Below are 24658 nucleotides of genomic sequence, written 5' to 3'. Positions count from 1 at the left end.
AACGGATGTGGCATCATCAATGGCATCATTACGGCAGGTCATCATTACGGCTTCATCACTTTCTTGAAAATGCTGGTGTGTTTGCAGTGCACTGTGTAATGCACAGGCAACATCTGGTCTCAAAAAATCTTAAGTGCTCAGCTTCACCAATCATTGAGCACTGTCATCAAGGCACATGCTCTCAATTTGCAACTGTTTTGACAGCTCTGCATTGAGAATGAGGATGATTTTGCACATTTGTTGTTGCACACAGAAGATGGCTGTCCAAGGGAAACTGCATTAGTAATTCCTATTCACTTTTTATCATAGTTGTTGAATTCTTCCAAGACTCCAGTTCTGTTCTCTGTGATGAACTAATAAAAATCAAGGATGACACTCCTAATTTAGCAGATATATTCACAGGGTTCAACAAACTTTATTGGAAATCGCAAGGAAGTGATGTTAACCTTATCAAAGTCAAATCAGTCCTCTTCATATTTCTGGCTAAGTTACAATTATTCAAACATAACATAGCCAGTCATAAGTTCTTCCAGTCTCTGAGTCTCTCTGAATTGGAGAAGGAGAAGAGCATGCCAAATTATGCTTATATCACCAGACTGGGTGATTGATCCATTCACAGATATCGGCAGCGAGGAGACAGGAATGGTGGAGGAAGAACTCCTTTCACTCCAAAATGACACTCAGCTGATACAATGAGTGAGATGCAAATATACCCTTTCATATTGCTGAAACAGCTTTATAAAATGGTTTATTTTACTAGGTCGTGTTTTGTTTGTGAAATATGTACATGGGTTACAGTGTTAGAAATAGTTTTGAATTTGCAGTAGACTTAATACCAAGGAAGAGATTTGTGTGCCTATGTTGGGGGGGGGGAGCACTAGGGATGTGGCCTGGGTGGCATGGGGCCAGCAGCTCAAAAAGTTTAGGAACCACTGTGCTAAAATATGTACTGACTGTGTTGAAATTACCAGAGATTGTGGTGAATATTCGTCAGGGCAGTAATTAGTTATTGCAAGTATAGTTTTTGATTCAGTAAAGCCAACACAAACATCGTTTCCACACTATAGTAATATGTGAGTGCGCTAATAATAGTTTACACTACACTTAAACCTTTTACATTCAGGGAAAGATTAAAAGAGAAGTATGGCATTTCCATTCTCCAAAATGTGGTCCCAAGGCTTTCCCTTCAACACATACAATGCTGAGGAGCCCCGCTTCAAAGCACTGCATGTCTGTCAGCAGCACCACAAAACAACATGAGTCACTCTGCTGTAGATCCAACTGTAATTGTCTCCTACATTATGAGCTTAAGTGAAAGGCTTGAAGAATTCAGTTCAAACATATTAATTTCTAATCTCTCATTTTGCTCTCCAGAGAGACGGCATTGTGTGTAGTTCAAAGATGGATGCAATTCCAGCTGCTAACATCCGTCATTCAGCGACCAGCTATAGCCATTTAGTCTCCTCTTACAAAATCTGTCAGGCAAAGACTCATGCTAGAGCTGTCAAAGCACATCAGACATGGAAGGGAGCCGGCCCAGCTCTGCCATCCATTCCCAAAGTTCTGAGGTGACAGGACTTCTTTTTCTCCTAGATAAATCCAACCACATCAGCTCCGGCCAGCACATGGGATAAGAAGGAGCTTAGGAGCAATGGCAGTAAAAAGAGAAGTTAATAGGCAAGAAACTATGGCCGTGGCAACCTGATCTATGGAAGAGAGTCCTGAAAATCAGGAATAACTTTTATTAGGATCTGCTTGGATCAGATTCACATTGTGAAAAGGCCCAGGTATGGAGGATGACTAGATTGGAACTAAGTTTGCCATCCTTCAGGTGGTGACTGGAGAGCTCCTAGGATTATAACTGATCTCCAGGCAACAGATACCAGTTCATCTGGAGAAAATGTCTGCTTTGGAAGGTGAATGTTATGGTATTATACTCCATTGAAGTCCTTCCTTTCCCCACACTCTGCCCTCCCCAGGTTCCAGCCATAACATTTCCAGGCATTTCTCAACCTGCAGCTGGCAACCTTAGCACTGCCTATGATAGCACAACTCTCACTAACACCAGTCCCAATTCCTGAGAGTCCACTATTAACTTTTAGCTCCCAAAAGTTATGAGGTTAATTTGTCACCCGAAATGCTGGGGTCTGCCCTTTTTAGAGTGGGGGAATTAGCAAAGGGCAGACCTTGTTTAACAAGAGGTGGGCAAGCTCGGAATCTTGGTTGCCTATGTTTACAAAAAGCTGCTTTTGCAAGAAATCCACATGTTTATTAAAAGAAAATAATAGAAATTCAAGCACACAATAATCAAAGCAGCAGAGTACATACATGCAGTCCTAGGATGTGTATCGAGTTCAGTCGATAGGTTTGGAAAAGTGAAGGGTTTGGGAAAAGGCTATAATTATTTATTCCTGGAGAGGGGGTCCTGAAAAGCCAAGTCCAGGGCCCTTGGCTTCAAGGAAGTGGGAGAGAAAGCAGATGGCATGCAGCAGCAACTGAGCTGAAGGTTAGCTCAGAAGTTCTGGGCACTGAGTGTTGGATGAGGGGCTAATTTATAGGTAGGATTGGGCCCTTTAGCCATGCTTAAGAGACTTTAATCTTCCTGGACAAAGGAGGGTCCTTGACTTCCTGGGGGAAGAGGAATATTACACTTAAGTGTTGAGTAGTTAATCTAATGGTCTGAGCACTTGGAGTTTATGGGCTAAGCCCAGGAGTGGGAGGAAGCTGATTCAATCACAGCTGTAAAACAATGGCAGTGCACAGAGGAATAATCAGAGGAAGAAACTAAAATTAGTATTGTGCTGGCAGAAACATTAGGAGCAATCATGTTAGCATGTTCTTTGTCTCAGAGAGGCAAATAGACCAGGGCTGGAGGTGGAAATGGGCTCCCACAGCAGAAGTATTGTCTTTAATCCCTCAGGAAGGGAGAGACAGGCTATTTTGCAAGGCAGATATGGGTGATGGAAATTCCAGACAGGTTTCACTGTCCTTGTGGGTAACTGAGTCAGTGCTGAGAATGGGCACCCCATCTTGGCAGTTTACTACTAGGCGTCCCAAGGGTCGGTAGGATGAGTAGAGACACTGTTGTCTTTGAAACAGAGCCCCACCCCCTACCACCACAGGTCGCTTTGACAACAAATTCCACCCTCGACATTTGTTAAGTTTGAATATGCCAATTTTGAAAAAACTTCTGTGTTCACATAGAGAGACTGCTTAGTAAGACTCTTCTGCATTTTTCAGTCATTCCTTTCCCACAGTTGTCTAATTCAGAAGTGGGCTCATTCAGCAAATGTTCTGCTGCTTCCTGCAATTTTCCCTTTGTTCTTAATTCTTCCAGGAACTCCTGAGTCAATCATTAATTGTCAGTTCTTGAACGCTAGAGGGGAATAAAGTGCTACTTTTCATTTAGCAGCCAAAACCACCGCTCATTTTTGTAATTTCATAACTGCATTATTAAGCAAAAAGCAGCTCTTCATCCTCCTGAAAAACAAAACTTATAATTAATATTAATGTTGCAGTTGTATGATAACAGGAAATCATTGTAAACTAAAACAAGAAGCAAGGGAGGAAAATTTAAAGGGACAGTGGTCCTGAGAGAATTAAATGATGTTTTTTTACACTCAACAGCCTGATGCTGGAATTGCATTTTAAGTTCAAAAATTGCTGAAAGTCAGATCTGAGTAAAGATGAACTGTCAGTGGAGAAACATTGAAATGAATCAGGCTCCAGCACTATTGTCTGTATTCTCCATTAAAACAAATGATGGCAATTCCAGATTAAATAGCAAGTGTATAATCACTCTACCCGTTATACTATTGCTTCAAACCAGAGGTATGAAAATGTACAAATGAACGTTTCCATGCAAATTACATTGCTCACACTTTTGGCTATCGTGTTCTCCCCAAAAGTCAGCTGATCAGGGAATGGTTCTTTTTTTCTGTTTATGATTCAAACAGATTCCAGTATGAACTCATTTTCAAATAAACAGGTATTTCTAAAGTAGCAGAGCTGCTTCGGTCTTGGCAACATAGTACCATATACATTACGCATCCAACTTTTTTGATCAATTTTTTGTTCTCAACCAAGTATGCTGATCATGTAAATAACTCAATTTTTAGGCAAGGTTTGGCTTGGACCGATTATACACCGGGGCTCTGCCCTGCACCGATGGTATGTCTCCTCTGAGGCAGAGTTTTGGTTGCAGATGTGCTCAGTCTTATGGCGTGGCAGACTCCAGAAGCCCCCCCCCCCATCCTTCCTGAGAGCAGGAAAACTCCAACTTTTCTCCTTCTGGTCTTCCCCCTCATTTGACAGATCAACCTCTCCTGTTGAATTTGATGTTTATGTAACCTCTACAGATGTAAAACTGTCTAATCCTAATGCCACCACTATGAAGGAGGCACTGTGGTTGTCTTAGTTTGGTTGACAAACAGCCGATATACATTTATACAATTAGTGATGCTTTGTGGGGAATGTCTCTAGAGGAAAGCTTGCAGGATGAATGATCCTGACCAGCTGCAAGGCCCCCCACGTTCACTTGTTGCATCATGAATTGGCAGCAAAGACAGATCTAGCTATACAAAAGATGCCATATGGGGAAGATGGGGGAGGCGAGAAGAGAGTAAAATAGCAACTAGGCATGGAGAATGGCTCCGTAAACAAGAAGGCTGAAAACAGTTCAGGATCTGTTGCATGACAAGAACTAGTTTTCAAGTTCGGTTGTACTAGCCATATGGTAGTCTTCTGGAAATTTTATATTTCTCACTTTTTCTCACATGCACACATAAAGCTGCCTTATACTGTATCAGACCACCAAGGTCAATATTTTCTGCTCAGACCAGCAACAGCTCTCCGATTTCAGACAGAGGTCTTTCAAATCACCTACTACCTGATTTAATTTGAATCAGGGACCTTCTGCATTAAAGCAAAGACTCTTCTACTGAGCCACAATAGCCTCTCCCTGCTCCCTGTCTTTTTATTGGTCCTGTATATGGACAGACACTTTTTAATTCTTCATTAACCTGTATGTCAATAATGACCTCCAGAGTCCATGTAGATGACTAAGAAGAAAGAGGGAAAAACTGGTTTTTTTGTCTAACTCCACTCTAAGCAGAAACTATCCTAATCAGGAAACTAGATACCACCACTGAATGCCAGATGAAATGTACTCAATCAGGGATTCTTTCCCCAAAATATCAACAGAAGGGTAAGCCAGAACTGCATTTTAGCACCTTTCCTACTTAACCTCTTTTTGAATGATCTTGCACCCACTCTCTTGAGTATCAATAGTCATTGCCCCAGACTCAGCTGTGTCGAAGTCCCAGAACTACCTTATGCTGATGATGTGGTTCTTTATCCTTACTTTAAATTATCTGAAACCAAAAATCTTTTGCAAGATCCTAGGAACCCATTAAATGGCAATTAAAACAGTAATATTTTAGAACAGGCAAAAATCTTTTAAATATTTAGGTCTACACTTTCTTTATAATGCAGGCTGGTCTACTCACTGGACATTAGCTACTAATATAGCAAAGAATAATGCCCTGGCCATTATTCGTGTTTTTTTCACCAGGGGATCACAATACATTCCTGCTGCACTCAAGGTTTTCAATATGTTCGCAATTATTATATGGCCTATCAATCTGGGTAAGTTTTTCCGTCGTTCTATGGAAGGCATTCAATCTTGTTTTCTTCACAAAACTCTTGGTCTACCTCACTTCATTCTGTACTCAGCTTTTTTACCTAGAACAGAGGTCTGCAACCTGTGGCTCTCTAGATGTTCCATCGACGACAAATCTCATCAGACCCTGCCAGCATGGCCAATAGAAACTAGCCAGCTCTTGCTTGAGATTAAAGTGTGGCTCATTAACCTTAAGTTCTGGCTGTGCCTTCTCTTCAAGTCAGATTCCATCAGTCTCACTTACCAATTGCCCCCTGATTTCCAGTCCTCAGACTGGTTAGCTTGCATCAAGCAAAAACTGTCAACTATGGGTCCATCCCTTAATTCTCTGGCCATGCTTCCAGCCATGGAAGACATTCAAACTATAAAATGAAGACTTATTGCTGTTGAATACCAGAAACTCTGCACTGCCACAAACGAGTTCTGCTCTCCTCCTAATCAGGTGATCCCTTTTAAATGTTAATCAAATGTCCTTGTACTTCTACCATCTAGATGTTCCCAACCAATGCAGATCTCTCACCAGCTGCAAAATGATGCCATCTGTGAGATTTATTGGACAGGTTCCAAAAAACTTAACATTCAGATAGGACTGCCTTTGTAAGAAGAACTGCATAGAATCCATGTCCCATGTTCTTTTTTACTGTCCCTTCTATACAATCATTCAAGCTAATATATTAATGCCTCTTTTAGCCAATAAGGAGCAGCAGTGGCGTAGGAGGTTAAGAGCTCGTGTATCTAATCTGGAAGAACCGGGTTTGATTCCCAGCTCTGCCACCTGAGCTGTGGAGGCTTATCTGGGGAATTCAGATTAGCCTGTGCACTCCCACACACGCCAGCTGGGTGACCTTGGGCTAGTCACAGCTCTTCTGAGCTCTCTCAGCCCCACCCACCTCACAGGGTGTTTGTTGTGAGGGGGGAAGGGCAAGGAGATTGTAAGCCCCTTTGAGTCTCCTGCAGGAGAGAAAGTGGGGGATATAAATCCAAACTCTTCTTCTTCTTCTTCTTCTTCTAAGAAGGAACTTTCGGACTCCCAAAAAGAATCCCTCCTTATAAACAACTGCAAGTCAGAAATAACTGAAATTGTTGCAAAATTCCTCTACCACTCCATAAAGTTGTGACCACCTATGGTCGCAATGTCCATTATGCGCATCTGGCTTTATATAGTGTTATTATTTTACCTTTATCCTGATAGTTAATTCTGCTGGCTTTATCTGATGTAATTCCTTTTTCTAGATGTTCTGTTTTAATTGCTTGTTACACCAATGAAGGATTTCTGAGAACAATCAGAAAGAGGCAAGCCTGTTGTTTCCCAATTATATTACTCAAACAGAACATCAACAGTTGGGAAATGCTGCCTATGGAGAGTGCCTATTGAGCTAGAAAGAGCAGGTAGGCTGCTGCTCCCCAATTCCCAGCCCCAGAAAATTGTCTTTGATAGTTCTTTGATCTCAGAGGAACTCTCGACTGTTTGCTTGTGCTGGCCTAGACTAGGGAATTCCTAAGCCAATTGGAACGATTTGTTGACTGCCTCCATAGAAGCAGGTCATAGAAAGATGTTCCTCTATCCACCATGATTTATCACAGATTCTCAGTTTATATATTTTAACAATGCCTTTCAGAGGATACAAGGCAGCAAACACAAAAAGCATTAAAACATTAGAGCAATTAAAATACATTCTTAGGTTTTCATGGCTGGAATCAACTGGCTGTTGTGGGTTTTCTGGGCTGTGTGGCTGTTATCTGGTTGTTTTTGCTCTTAACATTTCACCTGCATCTATGGCTGGCATTTTCAGAGATAAGTCATAACAAGAAACACATCTTGCAGTGACATACCTCTGAGGATGCCAGCCATAGAAGGGGGCGAATATTTAGGAGCAAAAACTATCAGACCACGGCTACACATTCCAGAAAACCGGCAACAGCCAATTAAAAATACATTTTAAATTTAAAAAATAATTCAACTAAAAACACACAAGCATCAGAAGTAAGCTCAGTAACCATTACTGTCAGCACCTTGATCAGCTGTCTATATTTTCCAAGCATCCCAATTATGTTCATTTACTTAAGACTGTCAAGGCCAAAATTACTTTGTATTCAAACACTTTTAAAAAAATTAAAAGCCAGTCTCAGATACAGTTTTGAATAAAATGGGAGGGGGGGGGAGGTTGTTTAAACCTTTCACTGTCATCCATTTTCCCATTCAGAATTGTAGGTCCCAACTGGTTTACTTCATATATGTTCCTAGATACATATTTATCCTTCTTAAAACACATCAGGGACCCTGGGGAGAAAACCACTGAGACGGTTGAGCAGAAACATTGCCAAAGGTTTGTTGCATGCATTTTTACACAACATACTGGGGATAGCAGGATATACTGTGAGTAAAATTAGTATTTCCTGGTGGAGCATTTGAGAAATACTAGAGTTTAGGTATAATTTAATTATTTTCAGATTAAAATTTTATGTTTCAAATCCAACTTTAATTGCAATAACTTCCTCTGGCAATAATCCATATGTATCTCCTGATTTGGAGAGTGAGCAAAATCCATCAGTTATTTGTGTCAGGCACTGTTGTTTTAATATGCCACTGAAATTAGCAGTAGACCCAAAATACCAAAGGGCTGCTTGATGAGTTGTTCTTTATGCACTCCCCTATGGCGATCTCCAGACTTTGTTTTTCTGAATTAAGAAACTTTTCTTCAATAAGCCTTTAGATTAGTTATCTGTGGCCAGACACTCTGTGTTGCTTATTTTAACCAATTAAATTTAAAAGAAATGAAGCAAAACATGTATCTGCAACAGAATTTTACTTGAAATTCTTGGTGGCCTTTCAGACGCTATATTGATTCCATGTCCAAGTACTGGCAAAGTATCCTCTTGTGTTCCAATTAGAATCTTTTCAGATTGTGGCAACTGCCTTCTGAAGACACATTGGTCCCCTCAAATTTCAATGTGCACTGAACACAGAAATTCCTTTAAATTACCACAGATCAATTATGCAGAGGATGCTAACCTTGGGACTCTGCGCAGTGGGCTTGCAGAGGGCTCTCCTTGTGTTACTCTGTTTATTTATGAGGAGGCATCCCAGTGCCTGCCCCGCAGCTACTTGCTGAAGTCTAAACCGGCTTCTCCTTTTGCTGCTTCCCTTAACTCTGGTCATCAACAGCCTTGCTGACATTCTGTTCCCCAGTGATTGCTTCAGCCTTCTGCGACAAGTCAGGCCAGCCAACTTCTGGCAAGGCCTTGGCATCTGACAGCAAACACCTTGTGCGTGATCGGCCATTGTGTTTCCCTCCACACTAAAAAGTTTTCTGATGCAGTTCTAGTTCCTTGCAACAAACTCTCATGAGATACTAGTATGTGACAAGCCTTTCTTTCCCTACTGGGGGATACACACAGCCTCCTAAGATTTTTGGGATCTACATTCCGGGGGCATTCTGGGGGTGTGGGCGTGGCGGGGGCACAGGACACACGTGTGCCCTGGGCGCAGTTTCCCCTCGCTCTGGCCCTGCCTTCAAGCAAGAACAGACTTTTATTGACTAGCCACTAGATTGCATTCTCTCTCACACACAGCATTCCACTCACACCAACCTGCCCTTTCCCCACAGTCAGACTACATTGTACAAGGTCTACTCATCCCCAGAGACAGGCCTAACAATTGACCATTTTCTTCTCTCCCAAAGACAGAGTCAAACTACGCCGCCACACTATCAGGCAGAACTACCTTCACTCTGGCCGTTTCTGCACAGTGGCAGAAGCAGCTGTCCACCGGCAAAATTAATGCTGGTGGAGTCATGGGACCGTTCGCACGGTCTCATGTGGATGGCCCCGAAGCTGCTGCGAACCGCAGAGGTGGCTCCCCATGGAGCCGCCTCCAGTTTACCTGTGTTGTTTACCTTGTCTTCCCTCCAAGGCTCCAGAGGGAATAAGTGGCATGCCCACGCTGGGGGTCGGAGGGCAGAATGATCGTGTCCCTTCTCCCTCAAGAGCCTCGGAGGGAGGACAAAGTAAACAACACATGCAAACAGGCAGCGCCTGAAAGTGATGCTCTCATGCCGGTGCCCTTCGCATGCGCCAGTGGAAAGATATCACTTGAAAGCAGCGTTTTCGCACCATTTTGGGAGGGGTGAGCACGGCACTGCTGCGCTGCAGTAATGGTAGCTGTGCGAACAGAGCCCCAGGGATTGTGTTTTTACTGTCCCTAGGGTGCTGTTTTGGGGCTGTGCAGAAACGGCCTCTGTCTCCTCTTTGCCTGAGCCAGACCTGAGCTGTCACTGCTCTCTCCCTAAGGCAGAACTCAACCTCCCCCTTCTCCCCTGATCCCTCCAACATCTCTGCCCCCTTCTCAAAGGTGACTGGATGTAGAGCAGCACTCCTGTGGGCTCATCTGAGTGGCTGATTTTCTCCTCAGGGGCAGGACAGCCTCCTGGTCATCACAGCCTCCTCTTCATTGTCTTCCCCAATGCAGATAAAGACTTTTCTGAGGTTCCTTTGGCAACTAAGGTGTTCTATTTCTGTGCTACTCTTTCTGTTTCATTTTTGCATAAATTCTTGGCTTTATAATTGTCTGAATGTTAAAACTGGTACACAGCTATTTTAAAAGTTTAAATTAATTAATGCCCCACCAATAGGCAACTATAAAAACATCCTAAAAATGGCTCACTGTTCCTCATGCCACTTTCTCTGAAAGGGGTCAATTAAACCTTGAGAGTTTAGAGACAGGAAAAGGGGAGTGGACATTTAAAATCTTTAATACATTCAACGAAGATTAATGAGATGGTGGTTTCAGGGAAAAGCGGTACTTAATCATCCAGATCAACTCCCTTAGAGGGACATCTAGCTCTAACTGAAAGCTATTCCAATATGGGATTTTGCCAGCAGGATTTTGGATGGATCACTGCTGTTGCACTCTCTTTCTCCATATTCAGGTTTCTTCTAGTGCTACCTCCACTCCCAGCCATTTCTCTATTTGTTTTCTCTGAGAGAAAATAAGATAACCAAATTCTGTTCATTTGTGTGTGTGTGTGTGTGTGTGTGTGTGTGTGTGTGTGTGTTTCAATGTATACTTGAAATCTGAAATCAAAATAGCAGTTTTAATCATTGCCTTTAACTTTCCAAGGGCAAACTAGACAAAACACTATAAGTTCTGCATTCAGAACTACCAAACATTTCTCTTTATATAGAAAAGCCACAAGGGGACTGATTCATGTTCTTTCCCCCTGAGCTGTATTCCTAATCTGAAGGAGCGCTTCAGAGCTATTTGCCCCACTGAAGCAAATATATCAGAAAATGACTGGGGGGGTGGGTAAGAGTTAAGGAGAAAAAAAGTACTTAGGAGCTTCAGACAAACAGCTCAATCATTGCAGCTAACAAGAGATGGGAAGGAACACACTGAAGTGTTCAGGAAATTATCTCCTGAAAGCTCAGGAGGCAGACACATCAACAGGACTGCACTGGGCTGGCTCAGTCATGAGGCCGTTTCTATCAGCAGGGTATTTTGGACATCAATCCATGACCGGCCTCCTACCCCACTTTCCTGCCTCCTCCACCACCATATCTATTGCTGCAGTCCCTGCCTCCATCTACTTCAAAACTTTCTTTTCCTCACATCAATGTAGCCATCATTTTGGGTGCCCAGTAGGCAACATGATGGCCATAAACTCATTTCACAAGAATGCAGGAAGATCTACAGGGCATGTGTGGTTTGCCACACTGTTTTTAAAAGAAGGCTGGAGGAAGGGGGCAAGAGGGAGTAGCTGCTGTCACTCCTGAGCAGCAGAGGTGGCAGAAAAGGGGTGGAAGGAATATCATGATCCCAGAAAAGAGATATCACGACCTCAGGTGGCAACATGTACTAATGTGGCCCCTGTGCATTTTTCTTATCCCTCTCAGTAAGTCATAATTCAATTCCCTCCACAACCACCATGTCCTCTGCTATCCTAGTTTTTGCCCAGAACTGCAAAACCTCCATTAAGGCACTGCTAAACAGAATCATCACCATCTACGCCCGTTGACATTAATGGATTTAGGAGGCTGTATCTCCAATTAGGATTTCACTGTTAAGACTTTTCTGTACCTAAAGTGGAAAAATGACACCTTTCCCCCATAGTTTAATCCTGATTGTCCTCAATACCTTGTTCATACTCTGGCAGTAAAAATGTTTCTAAGACGTTGGACAAAAGAAGGCCATTTGACACTAGCCATTCTAGGAATATGTATTCAATGTGCATATGAAAGGGCTAGCGGAGAAGACTGACAGAAAGGGTATAGGTGAAGCATGGACAAAATAAATTCAAAATATGCCATCTAAAAACCAGAGCCTGAATTTAGCACTTAAAGCTTTCTGAGTACATTAGGCTTTAAAAAAATGCTTATTTTCCAATCAGAAGAAACAGATTTTTAAAAAATCTGAACACATTCATGCAGCCAAGTTATTTTCTTGCACTGGAAAGGAAGGACACACTATGCAAAGAAAAAGCATTGAGACTTGGCATTATCCAGCAATAGTGAACACAGGCAGGTGATGATTGGTCAACACCATTTGAGAAATGTGAAGTTACCCAGAGGCAATCAAGACAGAAGATCTATGCACAAGTAGAGGCAAGGCGCAGGAAATGCCTGACCCCCATTTCTTCCTGCGCACACGAGAAGCAGCTTGGAATCATGTGTTCGTAATGCCTCAGGGTTCCCGGGAAACTAGAGAACAGGAGATTGCTCTGAGATGCTGATGTAATCAGACGCGCGTGTTGAGGCAAAAGACAGCAGTGCTGACAGCTCCAATCTGGCATGTAATAATCAGCAGCAGCTCCCACACAATGAGAGCCCGTGTGGCTCTTAAAGCAGGTTCTTCCTGTCTCCCTCTTGCCCAGTAGAAAGACAAAGAAGGGTAGGACCTAACAGCAGAACTGTGACTCTCTCAAATGGGACATTTCCTCAGTGGTTAAAAGCACTCACCACAATGTAAACAATACCTGTTCTCCAAGATCAACATTATGCTTCTCAGCAGCATCATAGTGTGGCATGCTAATCAGCAGTTTTGTCAAGTTTTATTCACTGGCAGGCTAACCCCCAGTCAAAAGTGCATCAATCCACTGATTGCCATTTTTTTCTATTTCCAGGATTCCATTTAGTAATGGGAAACAGATACATTTCATAAGACCACTTCCAGTATAGAAGCGTCTTGAAAGACTGCTCATTCAGAAGTATAAATGGGAAATTAGTGGGAAACCATCAGTAACCTTAGGAATAAGTCCTAGTTTTGCAACCAGAAACTTCAGGGTGTTTTATTACCACACAGATAAAGTGACATTTGGATACAGCCAAAAAGCCCTTACATGCCCTGACTGTTGCACACCTAAAACCTTGATGAAAGGAACTTGTACAATTCAGCTGTATAATTCAGTTTTAATTAAACAACTTGTATCTTCTTCCTGCCTTTTCCTTTCTTCCTTGCAAAGGGCTAAAGCACCTTCTGCCAATCTATAAATAAAACACAGCTCATTGTCATTGTCACAACAGGCAGAAGAGGTGCAAAACCACAAAGCTCACACAACATTAGCATGAAAGCAAGTATCTCCAAACAATTATCAATTCTTCCAGCTGGCATCACTGGGAGCGCTAAATAAATTCAAGCTGTGTATTAACAGCAGTCATGTGAAGGTCCACTCTGTCCCCCACCACAGACACTCCTAATTCATTTGGGACCAGATAGGTAAGAACTAGCTTAATCAACTTCTAACTGCCATTTAAGAGGAAACTAAACAAGGATGCCAACTATTTTTGACACATATCCCTTTGTGTGCCAGGGCCAATCCTTCCTAAAATATTAATCTAGGGTTCAAAAAACTCAGTCCTGCACATTGCTGGTTATATCATGGGAAAGAAAATGTCCAGTATGGCTGCATTTGAGGGACTGCTTACAGAATTAACCTGTTCAACTTGCTTCACATTAAAATTAGGGTTCTGTTCAAATTATTGTTTAACTAAGTAAAGATGCATTCAGAAGTTAGTTAAATATGACTGGAAATATATATTTAAAATGTTATGAGGAAGTGCTCTCCATTAAATTTGGGCATTAAACCTGCTGCTAATGCTGCTTTACCTCTATATTTGTATATGTTAACTTTGTATAAGTTAACAGTTCCTAAATTGAGATGAGCATACATGATTGCAGGTTACAATGCACTTCCAACAGTCTAGATGAAGGGCCGCTATTTACAGTCCCATTCAAATCAAAGATTCAGTGACTGTCAAATAAATGTACTTGATTCACCTGTACATGTGTTTTTGATTATGTTATGAGGAAGTGCTCTCCATTAAATTTGTTATGAGGAAGTGCTCTCCATTAAATTTGGGCATTAAACCTGCTGCTAATGCTGCGTTACCTCTATATTTGTATATGTTAACTTTGTATAAGTTAACAGTTCCTAAATTGAGATGAGCATACATGATTGCAGGTTACAATGCACTTCCAACAGTCCAGATGAAGGGTCGCTATTTACAGACTCCTTCAAATCAAAGGCCCCTTCTGGACATGCAAAATAATGCGTTTTCAAACCACTTTCACAACTATTTGCAAGTGGATTTTGCTATTCCGCACAGCTTTAAAGAGCACTGAAAGCAGTTTGAAAGTGCACTATTCTGCCTGTGCGGAATGAGCCAAAGATTCAGTGACTGTCAAATACATGTACTTGATTCACCTGTACATGTGTTTTTGATTATTGCAATTATGAAGCAGAAAGGGAAAAGTTCCTGACAACATGGATAGTTAAATTTCCAGATATTGTGAAATTAAGGCTGTTTTTAAGTGATTTAAATCAAAACTGTGTAGTAGATGTGGCATAATTGTTTTGCTGTCCATTGTAACAGTTTTTAAAAATGGGTGTATTGTCAATGGCTGTTAAACTCAAATAAACTATGAACTCTGAACTAAAATTTATTTACCGAGTCGAGAAGTTAATCTGAGTGTAAAGTAAATTAAAATCATGCCAATGCAAATTCCCCGGGATTACCAAGGGCACCTTCCCCTCACATATAAATAAGGTGGATGGAATTGTGAGGGCTTTATCATTCACAACAAAGCAAGGGGGCTGGGCAGTGAGACCAAAACACCCTGGTTTAACATTCTTGTGTCCATCTCAGTTTAATACACATGGAAAGCTGCAGTCATGTAAATAAGTCCTAAAAATGCATGGAGAGAGATAATGAAGGCAGAACACATAGAATTTGCATTCTGTGATGCCTTTTTAAGATACAACATCATCTATGAGCACAGCCTCATATGCATTGCAAATGTGTCCAACTAAGAGGTATAACCAGGAAGGAAAACCTGAAGAGTTCCTTTACCGTTATAGACAACTGTCATTCGGGGTGTAGCGTCCAAGTCCATTGCAGAACGTCTGGAGGAGTATCCCATGGATGAAACCACAAGGAGAACCACCAAATAAAAGGGCACATGCTTTCTCATTCTTCCTGGACAGCCAAGTCTGCTGCCTATCAGGCAACCCAGTTCTTTCATATGATCAAAGTGCTAGATTGGTTTTGGTGAGGGTTACCACTGAAGAATTTCTGAAATAAAAAAAATGAGAAGTATTTTTTAAAAAATTAACGAATTCTAAGAGCTGCTAATTACAATAATTGATATAATTTTCCAAGCTCATGAGGTGTGACTAAGATAGGATTTTTCCATTAACAGAACTGCAAAAATAGTGACATCACATTTAAACCCAACTATCCAAAATGCTGAACACAAACCAGGAATCTAAATGCACCAAAATGAACAGCTTTACTGCCAGCCTATCCAGTGTAAGGTCATTGATTTTGCCCCTGTAGCTTCCTCAATGAGTAGATGAAGAATACAAAATGTTTATCTTGCCTGATACCACTTAAAGTACCCCACTTCTTTGGGTTTTTACTGCCCAGTATTGCCCAGCACCTCAACTTGTAGTCTAGGCCACCTTTTCTACATCTAACCTACTACTCCCCCTCTTTATTCCAGCCTAACTGAGTTCTCTGTTCTTTCTACCCCTTTTGTCTCCTACCCAGGGCTAGTTCCAGGTATGGAAAATGAAGGCCGGGGGGGGGGGGGGGGAGGAAAGCTAATAGTGGCTGCTGCTCCTGGTCACTAGCGTCTTTGCTCTCTCATCCACACCAACAAGTGGCTGTCAACTCTTTCATCTATCCTCACCTTCTGGTTGGGTCCTAACAGCTGATTCTGTTCACTGCTGCCTGCCTACTGACAGGGGAGGCCGGAGTCATCACCTCCCCATGCAGAGTTACCAGCTCCCACATATGTCAATGGAGGAGTTGGAAAGCAGTTGGAAAGCATGGGGGGGGGTGTGTGCTGTCACCCAGAGACAGAAGCCAAGCTGTGGTCTTTATTATTATACAGCGGCCGGTCATTCCAAGACCACAGGGCCTCAGCAGCTTCCCTATGATGCTTTCTGCTGATGTCAATCCTGGCCTTTCCCTTCTGCGTCAAATATTATTTATTAAACATCTGGAGTATTTCTTAAAAAATAATGTAATTGTGATTTATTCTCCTCCTGCTGCATTTTTAATGTATAGTATTAAAACTCATAAACTTAGAAATGCAACTCAGAGGAGTGCTTAAATAAACGTTGTGATGAAAGGATTCCCCCCCCCCACCCATGCACATTTTTATGCTTTGCATCATCAGCATTTTAATTGAAAAGCACATAATTGTTTGTTTCATCTAAGGTCTATGATCACCGTATGGAACTGGATTATAGTACAGCATTCCATCCCAATTGCAAATACCCCTTTAATACTGCAGCCGACTCTTCTCCCCAAAATTCTGCTCCTGAGGACCCTCAGGAAACATCTGGAAGCTGAAGCTGAAGGAGCAGCAGTGGCGTAGTAGGTTAAGAGCTCGTGTATCTAATCTGGAGGAACCGGGTTTGATTCCCCGCTCTGCCGCCTGAGCTGTGGAGGCTTATCTGGGGAATTCAGATTAGCCTGTACACTCCCACACACACCAGCTGGGTGACCTTGGGCTAGTCACAGCTTCTCGGAGCTCTCTCAGCCCCACCTACCTCACAGGGTGTTTGTTGTGAGGGGGGAAGGGCAAGGAGATTGTCAGCCCTTTTGAGTCTCCTGCAGGAGAGAAAGGGGGGATATAAATCCAAACTCTTCTTCTTCTTCCAAACTCTTCTGAAGTGAGGATTGGCAATGGGTTAAAATCATCCCCTGCTTCCACCAGCGGGAGTGCTGTTTCACTGTTGTAAGCGTTTTCACATAGATGGAAGAGTACTTTTGGATCCAACCCAATTTTCTGCAGGAAGTTCAAACTCCAAAATGATTTACAAAAGTTACCAAGTCAACGGCTTGCAGAAGCCACTCCTGTAAATGGATGGGGGGTGGGGGGGGGGGGGGGATTTATCATGCAATCCTGCAAACCAGTTCAAATGGGCTACAACACAAGATGTCCCACAGAGCCATCTTTCAGAGAAGTACAATGGTTTCTGGTTCCAGTGGCACAGCAAAGATCACACAGCGCAAGATCAAGTAACAGTCAAACCATACATTTGTATATCTACAAATGAAATCTAATCTCCCGAATCCAAGATAATGTGTTGATTCTGCCTCAGAAACAGAAAATTTCCTAATGACAAACGTCAAGAATCAAGAGTCAACGTGGTATGGCTTTGTAGCAGTTGCCAGCACCCCCACACACAAGCAAACAACAAGCACATCACCTCAGACACACAATCACAGCAATAAATCATGCACAAGAGTGTTTCTCAGCAGCAGTTGTTCGCAAAAATACACTGCATTAATTAAAAGTTATTACAGCAATGTGTTAAAGCACAGGACAAGGGAAGAGTCAGCAAATTCTTTCCTCCTCTTGCTTACAAAAGCCAGAGTTTAGTAGGTGAATGTTGTTGCTGAAATCCAGGGAGCAGGCAGATGCCATCATCTCCTTTTAATTATGCTAATGCTTAAGTCACAATGAGGGGCCTGTGCCAAAATCATTCAAATTCTGCATGCAGGAATATGGAAATTTTCATAAAATATTGTTTCCATAATTATTCTGATTGCTCTGATTGCCAGCATTTCTTGCAGACAAGATGGAATATTATAAGCAGAAAGATGTGGAGCATCTGGACAAAAACTCAAAGCTCTGGGAGATGGGCATAAAGGCTCTACTTGCTCCTATGCACTGTCCAAAGTCCCCTTAGAGATATTCCAAGGATTACCCAATCTGTGTTCAGATTTAGCAATGTGCAACTAATGGACAGATATTTGGAACACTCACTGGCTTGGTTACTATTTGACAGGTTGCAACCCTATCTGTATGCAGCCTTCCTTGTTAAGGAAACGGCTATCCTGTTCCCAAGTGAGTCTTCAAAGAAACTGATGTCTATCATTTCCTTTTAACGATTATAAACTTCTATAACCCTGTCACCAAGTCTAAGTTACCTGTTTGTTTAACATTGATGAATTGTTAGTCTCATAAATGTAAAAATGGAATAAGATGAAGTTTAGAAAAATTAAGGATCAATGCATCAATAATCCCTTGCTCCTCTCTAACCATCATCCAGCCATGTTCATGATCAAAACAGGAAAGGGGAGATTCCTTTCAGGATGACCGAAAGATGATACTAAGGTTGACAATAATTCATTCTGAGCCAGGGGAAATGCCGGGTCGGCACAGCTAGGCAAACTAGGTATGAGTCTAGAACGCTTGGGGAGTCCGCTACCACCAATTCTATTGAAACAGTCATTCTTTAAACTGAAGCACTCACAATAATTAAATAACCTTTAAAAATCTTGGAGAAGGTGAATCAGTGCTGAGGGAGTGCACTTACTCCCCCTCCAGCTGCAGACCTTCAGCACCATAACTTGAAGTGCCATCAGAATGGGAACACTGGTCCATAACATCCCACTGAATCCACAGCTGATTATATTAAAAGACAAATAGAGTGGAGTTTTGTACTGTTGTTAAACTGCTAAGTTACATTTAGCTCAGTACTCCTACAATAATAAAACAAAAATGTTTTGAAAGAATGTCTGGCATTAAAAAAAATTAAGCCATGATGCCACTTACTATTTGAATGAGAAATTGGTCAGAGAAAGAAGATTGTTTGTTATCTGCAATCTAGATTGTTATCTGCAATATCTGCAATCTAGTTTGTTATCTGCAATATCATTTGCAGATAACATAGCAAGATTGTTATCTGCAATATCAAGCAAAACCTATAATAATCACCAATACTTCTTTCTCTCCTTGACATTAGACACATGGCTACAAACCAGGCCTGGGTTCCCCATGATTTAACATAACTATTTAACATGACTAGTTTCCATTTTGGCTATGGAAGAAGGAAATCTAATGAACCATCCTGCCCTAGCAGTTACAGGGTTCCCGGCAAGGTCTTCTGCTTCTCAAGGGTTTCACCGTGAGCAGGAAAGGAGCTACAGCTTCCTTGGTTCCTCCTCTCCCACCTTTCCTCCTCTGAATTGAGTGGGCAGAGAGAGCAGTACTTCCCCAAAAACTTCTGTCCTTTCCAGCATATAAAGGGAGGTTACAGGCAGTGGTGGGATTCAAATAATTTAACAACCGGTGTTTACAAGCATCATTTTAACAACCGGTTCTGTCGAAGTGGTGCAAACCTGCTGAATCCCACCACTGGTTACAGGCCACATATGCCCTTCTGCTCGCAGGATGCCGGGGCGGGGGGGGGGGGGGCATCAATAGGCTTTGCTTTAGGCCAGCATAGGCAGCCATTGGCCAAGCCCTTGTAGCATCAACCAGATGTATAACTTCAAAATCATATGGGCAGTAGGCCAGGCCACCTTAAAGAGGCCTATTCTATGCTGGCAGGTCAACCACTGGATCTTCTACCTCCCACTGGTTGGGGGTGGGGTCTCTGCATCTGCATGGGCTTCAAGCAGAGAAGACTGTCCCATCTAAGTTATTCGTCCGCTGCTTGAACACCTGAACATTCTGCCTCTCATTTTTCCACTCACTGCTTAGTCAATGTCCTGAAAAGGCTGTAGAGAATCTCCTGTCCGAATACCCCTTGGGATATCAAGTAATATTTTGGTGAGGTTGTGATTTTTAAAAAATATTTTATTATAAATATAAAAATAAACATATACAACCTAAATGTTTTTTGCATTTTATTACAGTATCATTACAAATTATAACTAGTACAAAACCTACTTATAGCTACAAAATAAAAAAATCTCCATTTCTTATTCTTTTTTCTTTGCAAAAAAAGAAAAGGCACTCCTTTTATAAATAATTCTACCTTCTTGTTCAAGATATAATTCCACATATTACCAATCCAAGCATTTACATCAAACAGTTCTTTGTCAACCCCACAGGAAAGTTGTGATCTTTTAAAAACAGGGAACCAGTTACAGATGTTTTTTTTAAAGGATAGGATAAAATTCTCTGTTTTGGTCCTGGGTTCTGACAATTCCTGAAAACCTTTGGCTAAATCTGGCTCCAGCAGAAGAAAAGCAGCAGGTGGCAGCTCTCAGAGAAAGGAAATGAGTTACTTGGTTTCATGTTTCCACTTAAGAAACAATGTAGAGTCCAGGAACAGAATCTATCCAAGAGAATCTAGCCACAAACTTATTATTACTGGTTGCAGATGATGGCACATTTGCCCATATATTAAGCGGAGTTCAGCAGGCAGTGGCTGAAACACATACGAAAAGAAAACAACCCTTCCTATTTGTCAGCTCTGAATAGTTTTTAAAATCAGATAAAGATTATGTTTGCAGATGCTTTTGTCAGCTCTTGAAGTGCTTTCCTGCTTGCCAGTTAGCAGCAGAAACTCTTCCCATCCCCTAGGTTTTCACAGAGGCAGAGTTTGCCGAGTGAGAAATGTTACCAGACTATCATTAAGCAGCACAGAAACAGAGCCATTACTTGGTTTCTGTTTGCTTTAGCATCGATTCACAGCAGGGGAAGACCTGCAAGACTGGAGGATTCAGAAGCGAACATGATAAATATCAATGAATTTTATTTGTACGGCCATTAACCAGAAAAAAGTACAATGAATAGGATATAAATCTGAAAAAAAAAACCCTCCAAATTGGTACACAACATATTGATTATATCGAATATATCTTAAAAGGTGCAGCTTTAAAATTATATAATTAAGAATTTTCATATTTATAAAATATCATTTATGTTAAGGCTAAAACCTTACACACGACTTCCCCAAATTTCCTGATATTATAGGCAATCCATCCAAATTTAGCAATTTGACAAGAAATCTCCTGATTCTTGTCTGCCAGAATAACTGAGGGAAGAGTTTTCCTGCCTCTCCCAGAAAGGTGAGAAATTATAGGAGTAAATAAGAGCTTCTTGAATATGACTATACATCTTGCAATCAAATATGACATGCTTTAGGGTCCCAATACTCCCATCCCTGCATGAGCAAACACATTCTTTAAAAGCTAGTCTTCGATATCTGCTCTCAAGAATGGCAAAGGGTATCTCGGTAAGGTAAAGATTCTCCCATGATCAGGGTCATTCAGATGCTTAATACAAGGCATCATCTCAATCTTATTCAGCACAATTGGATCATAGAGAAGCCTCTTGACTCTATCAATGTCATGCTGCCTTTCAACATCTAGAATTCTTTGTTTCACCAAAACCTTTTATTTCCCTTCTGGAAAAAAATGGTGGAAGAGGGATGAAGGGAAATTAACAGAGAAACCAAATTGGTGGTGGTACCAACTCTGGCTTGCCTAATCCTGTCCCTTTCATGCACAATTCCCTCTCGGGTCTGCTCCCCAAACCCATTTTGCCTGTTTAACTTTCTTGGCAAATGGGGAAAAGGGAGAAATTGTCCCCAACCCATCCAAACCAGAAAATGAATCAAAAGTTGAGGAAGAGGCTAAACCATCAACTGAATATAACTGGTTTCTCAATGGTGATTTAATTGTAATCATTGTGTCTAACCACGTACAAAAGCAGTCTAACTCAGTCAGTGAAGTGTGTCTAGAAGGAAGCAGAAAATAGCCAACAAATTTCTCAAGAGGGAATAAACTACACACAACAGCTCACTCTGCCATTGCTTTTCTGTGTCTGTTTTGTTTTAGAAGAAGAAGAAGAGTTGGATTTATATTCCCCCTTTCTCTCCTGTAGGAGACTCAAATGGGCTTACAAACTCCTTTCCCTTCCCCCCACACTGTGAGGTAGGTTTTTAAAGTCTGCAGTGGGAAGAGAAGCCATGACAGCAGGAACCAAGGAGTTGCTACTTTCTCCTCAGCCAAGTAATAACCTTATCATTAATAGTACTTAGTTTTTATATAGCACTTTCAGTATTCAGTGCTCTTCACATACATTATCTCATTATAACTTTTAGAACAACCTTTAAGGGCTCTACTACAAAGTACATTTTTCCTTGGGGCCTCCAAATGTTAGTGAAATCAGACAAGTGTTGTGAGTTTGTGCTAGAAACTTGGTTCCCTCGCATGTACGAACCTGTTTTAGATTGGGCTGTGATTAGTGGAAGTGGGATTCTGCCTTCCTTCTTTGTGCGATTTTCCCAACCTAAAATAGCACAGGGAAGAATTATTTGCCTCAGTGAAGTCTCCTTGCATATCAGTGAGGTACATCTATGAGGACTTGGGGGAAACATACATAGTTAGACCAGTGATGACAAACCTTTTGAGCTTGCCATGTCAAAAGTACAGAAAATGCCTAACTTTATTCTGCTGGCATGTGGTCATTTCCCCTTCCCCTCTCTCTGCAGAACATAAAAGAAACAATCTTTATATATTCATTTATTTATTTTAAAATACAGTCCATTCATGTGTGGTGATATGTATTATATAAAGAAATGTCAAATAATGACAAAAATGACTCAAACTCAGATAGGGCAAATAGTTGTTGTCAGGTTATTGATGGTCACCCAAAACATTGTGGTATGTTACCTTTGACCCAAAGGTCATATGTTCACCACCAATGAGTTAGTTAGACCCATTGATTAGAACTGTTGCCCCCAGTTAAGGTTGCCAGCTCCAGGTTGAGAAATTTCTGGAGATATTGGGGATGGAGACTGGGGAGGGATTTTAGCAGGGTATATGATGCCATAGAGTCTTCTCTTCAAAGAAGGGAAACCAATCTCTGTCATTTGGAGATCATTTAGGCCAGGCCATCTCCAGGCCCCACCTGGAGATTAGCGATGCTACACCCAAATGGCAACTAGTACGTTTGTGCCAGAAATCGTTCAAATAGCAGGCCACTATCCTATGCCAGTGCTGCCATAGTTTGGAGAGGAGACGTCTGAGGGGGGATATGATTGAAGTCTATAAAATTATGCATGGGGCAGAAAATGTTGGCAGAGAGAAATTTTTCTCTCTTTCTCACAATACTAGAACCAGGGGGCATACATTGAAAATGCTGGGGGAAAGAATTAGGACTAATAAAAGGAAACATTTTTTCACGCAATGTGTGATTGGTGTTTGGAATATGCTGCCAGAGGAGGTGGTGATGGCCACTAACCTGGATAGCTTTAAAAAGGGCTTGGACAGATTTATGGAGGAGAAGTCGATCTATGGCTACCAATCTGGATCCTCCTTGATCTCAGATTGCAAATGCCTTAGCAGACCAGGTACTCAGGAGCAACAGCAGCAGAAGGCCATTGCTTTCACATCCTGCATGTGAGCTCCCAAAGGCACCTGGTGGGCCACTGCAAGTAGCAGAGAGCTGGACTAGATAAACTCTGGTCTGATCCAGCTGGCTTGTTCTTATGTTCTTATGCCAGGTCAAGTCATGCTCCTTCCTGATATTTTTTTTTAAAGTCTAGTACAGACAGCTGGGATTGCACTTCAGCAGCAGTGGAGGAAACCAAGTGTGTGAGACCTTAGAGAATGCAGAGGAAGTTAAGAGGAGCACACAGAGTATGGGGAATAGAAGTCAAGGGTGAAGAAGTTGGCTGGTGACTTCTGGTGAAGAAGTTGGCTGGTGACTTCTATCAAAGATCAGCCCCTGAAGAGGGGCTTGTGAGAATGAGAACAAAAGGAAGTGAACAGTCCTTAAAATTCAGCAAGAGGAAAAGTACTCCCCTAAATGGAAGGTGCTGCCCTATTTTGAAGTTACAGATTCTAGCAATGTGTGCTGGATAAATTTCAGCTATTGCTAGGAGACCAGGTCTTATTTTCAAGTCCTGCTGATTCTGCCAGTGCCTCTAGACTAATTCACAAGTCTAAAAAAGAATGGGCCATTCATTATTCTCCAAAGAGAGAATTTGACAACATTTCATTTCCATTTAATACATTTGAATGCAGAAGAATGCAGCTCAGGAGCAACTGGGAAGACTTTTCCAATAGATCATTCTCAGCTTTCCCTTTTTCCACAATAACTGTATAATGCAGCAGACTCTTCTTCACACTACAGCTAGAATGCAGACAAGTACAAGGGCACGCCATCTGCACTCCACTCGGCTCACTCATTTACTAAAGCATTATTAGGTCTTCTGTTCCAATTCATCAACACACTGAAACAACAGAATTCTAAAAGTAACTTCAAAACATTTCTCTTGCCCCTCTTATACCAGGTTCTAGCCTGTTCAACGATTTTCAGCCTCGGGTATTTACTGTATATTGACTCAGTCACCTTACAGATGCTGTCCATGCGTTGCATGGTGTGTAGATATCGTCCCTCCAGGAAACACTTTGATTTTGGGACGCTGCATTATCCCTGCACTTAAGGTTGAAAAAATTAGAGAGAAATCCTATTGGTTTTAGCTGAATAGTACCCCACTCATTTCTAGTAAGATTATAAGAAGGGCCCTGCTGGATCAGACCACCAGTGATCCATTTACTGCAGCATCTTGTTTCAGACAGCAGCCAATGAACAGGGCATAGTAGCCTTCAGTGTGTAAAAAGTTCTTCAAAGTGATCTCTTGCCTGAAGCAATATCCAAAGCCTTCCTTTTGCTAGGCTTAACTTCCCCATGACTTTTTCTTCTTTCTCATGTTATTGATA

General features: G+C 41.7%; 1 protein-coding gene across 3 annotated transcripts in view; it reads right to left on the bottom strand.

Annotated features, from left to right (window-relative positions):
• Positions 1–24658, bottom strand: part of SEMA4G (semaphorin 4G) — a 117802-nt gene that overhangs the window by 59714 nt on the left and 33430 nt on the right. For all 3 annotated transcript variants that reach the window (XM_048506835.1, XM_048506836.1, XM_048506837.1), the window contains exon 2: positions 15026–15247. In XM_048506835.1, the coding sequence (XP_048362792.1) occupies positions 15026–15197 (172 nt within the window). In that variant the 5' untranslated portion in view covers positions 15198–15247. The remainder of the gene's footprint in view (positions 1–15025; positions 15248–24658) is intronic.

This window comes from Sphaerodactylus townsendi, linkage group LG08 (genome assembly GCF_021028975.2).
Source record: "Sphaerodactylus townsendi isolate TG3544 linkage group LG08, MPM_Stown_v2.3, whole genome shotgun sequence".
NCBI classification, from domain to species: Eukaryota; Metazoa; Chordata; class Lepidosauria; order Squamata; family Sphaerodactylidae; genus Sphaerodactylus; species Sphaerodactylus townsendi.
This window is presented reverse-complemented; position numbering and strand designations above follow the sequence as displayed.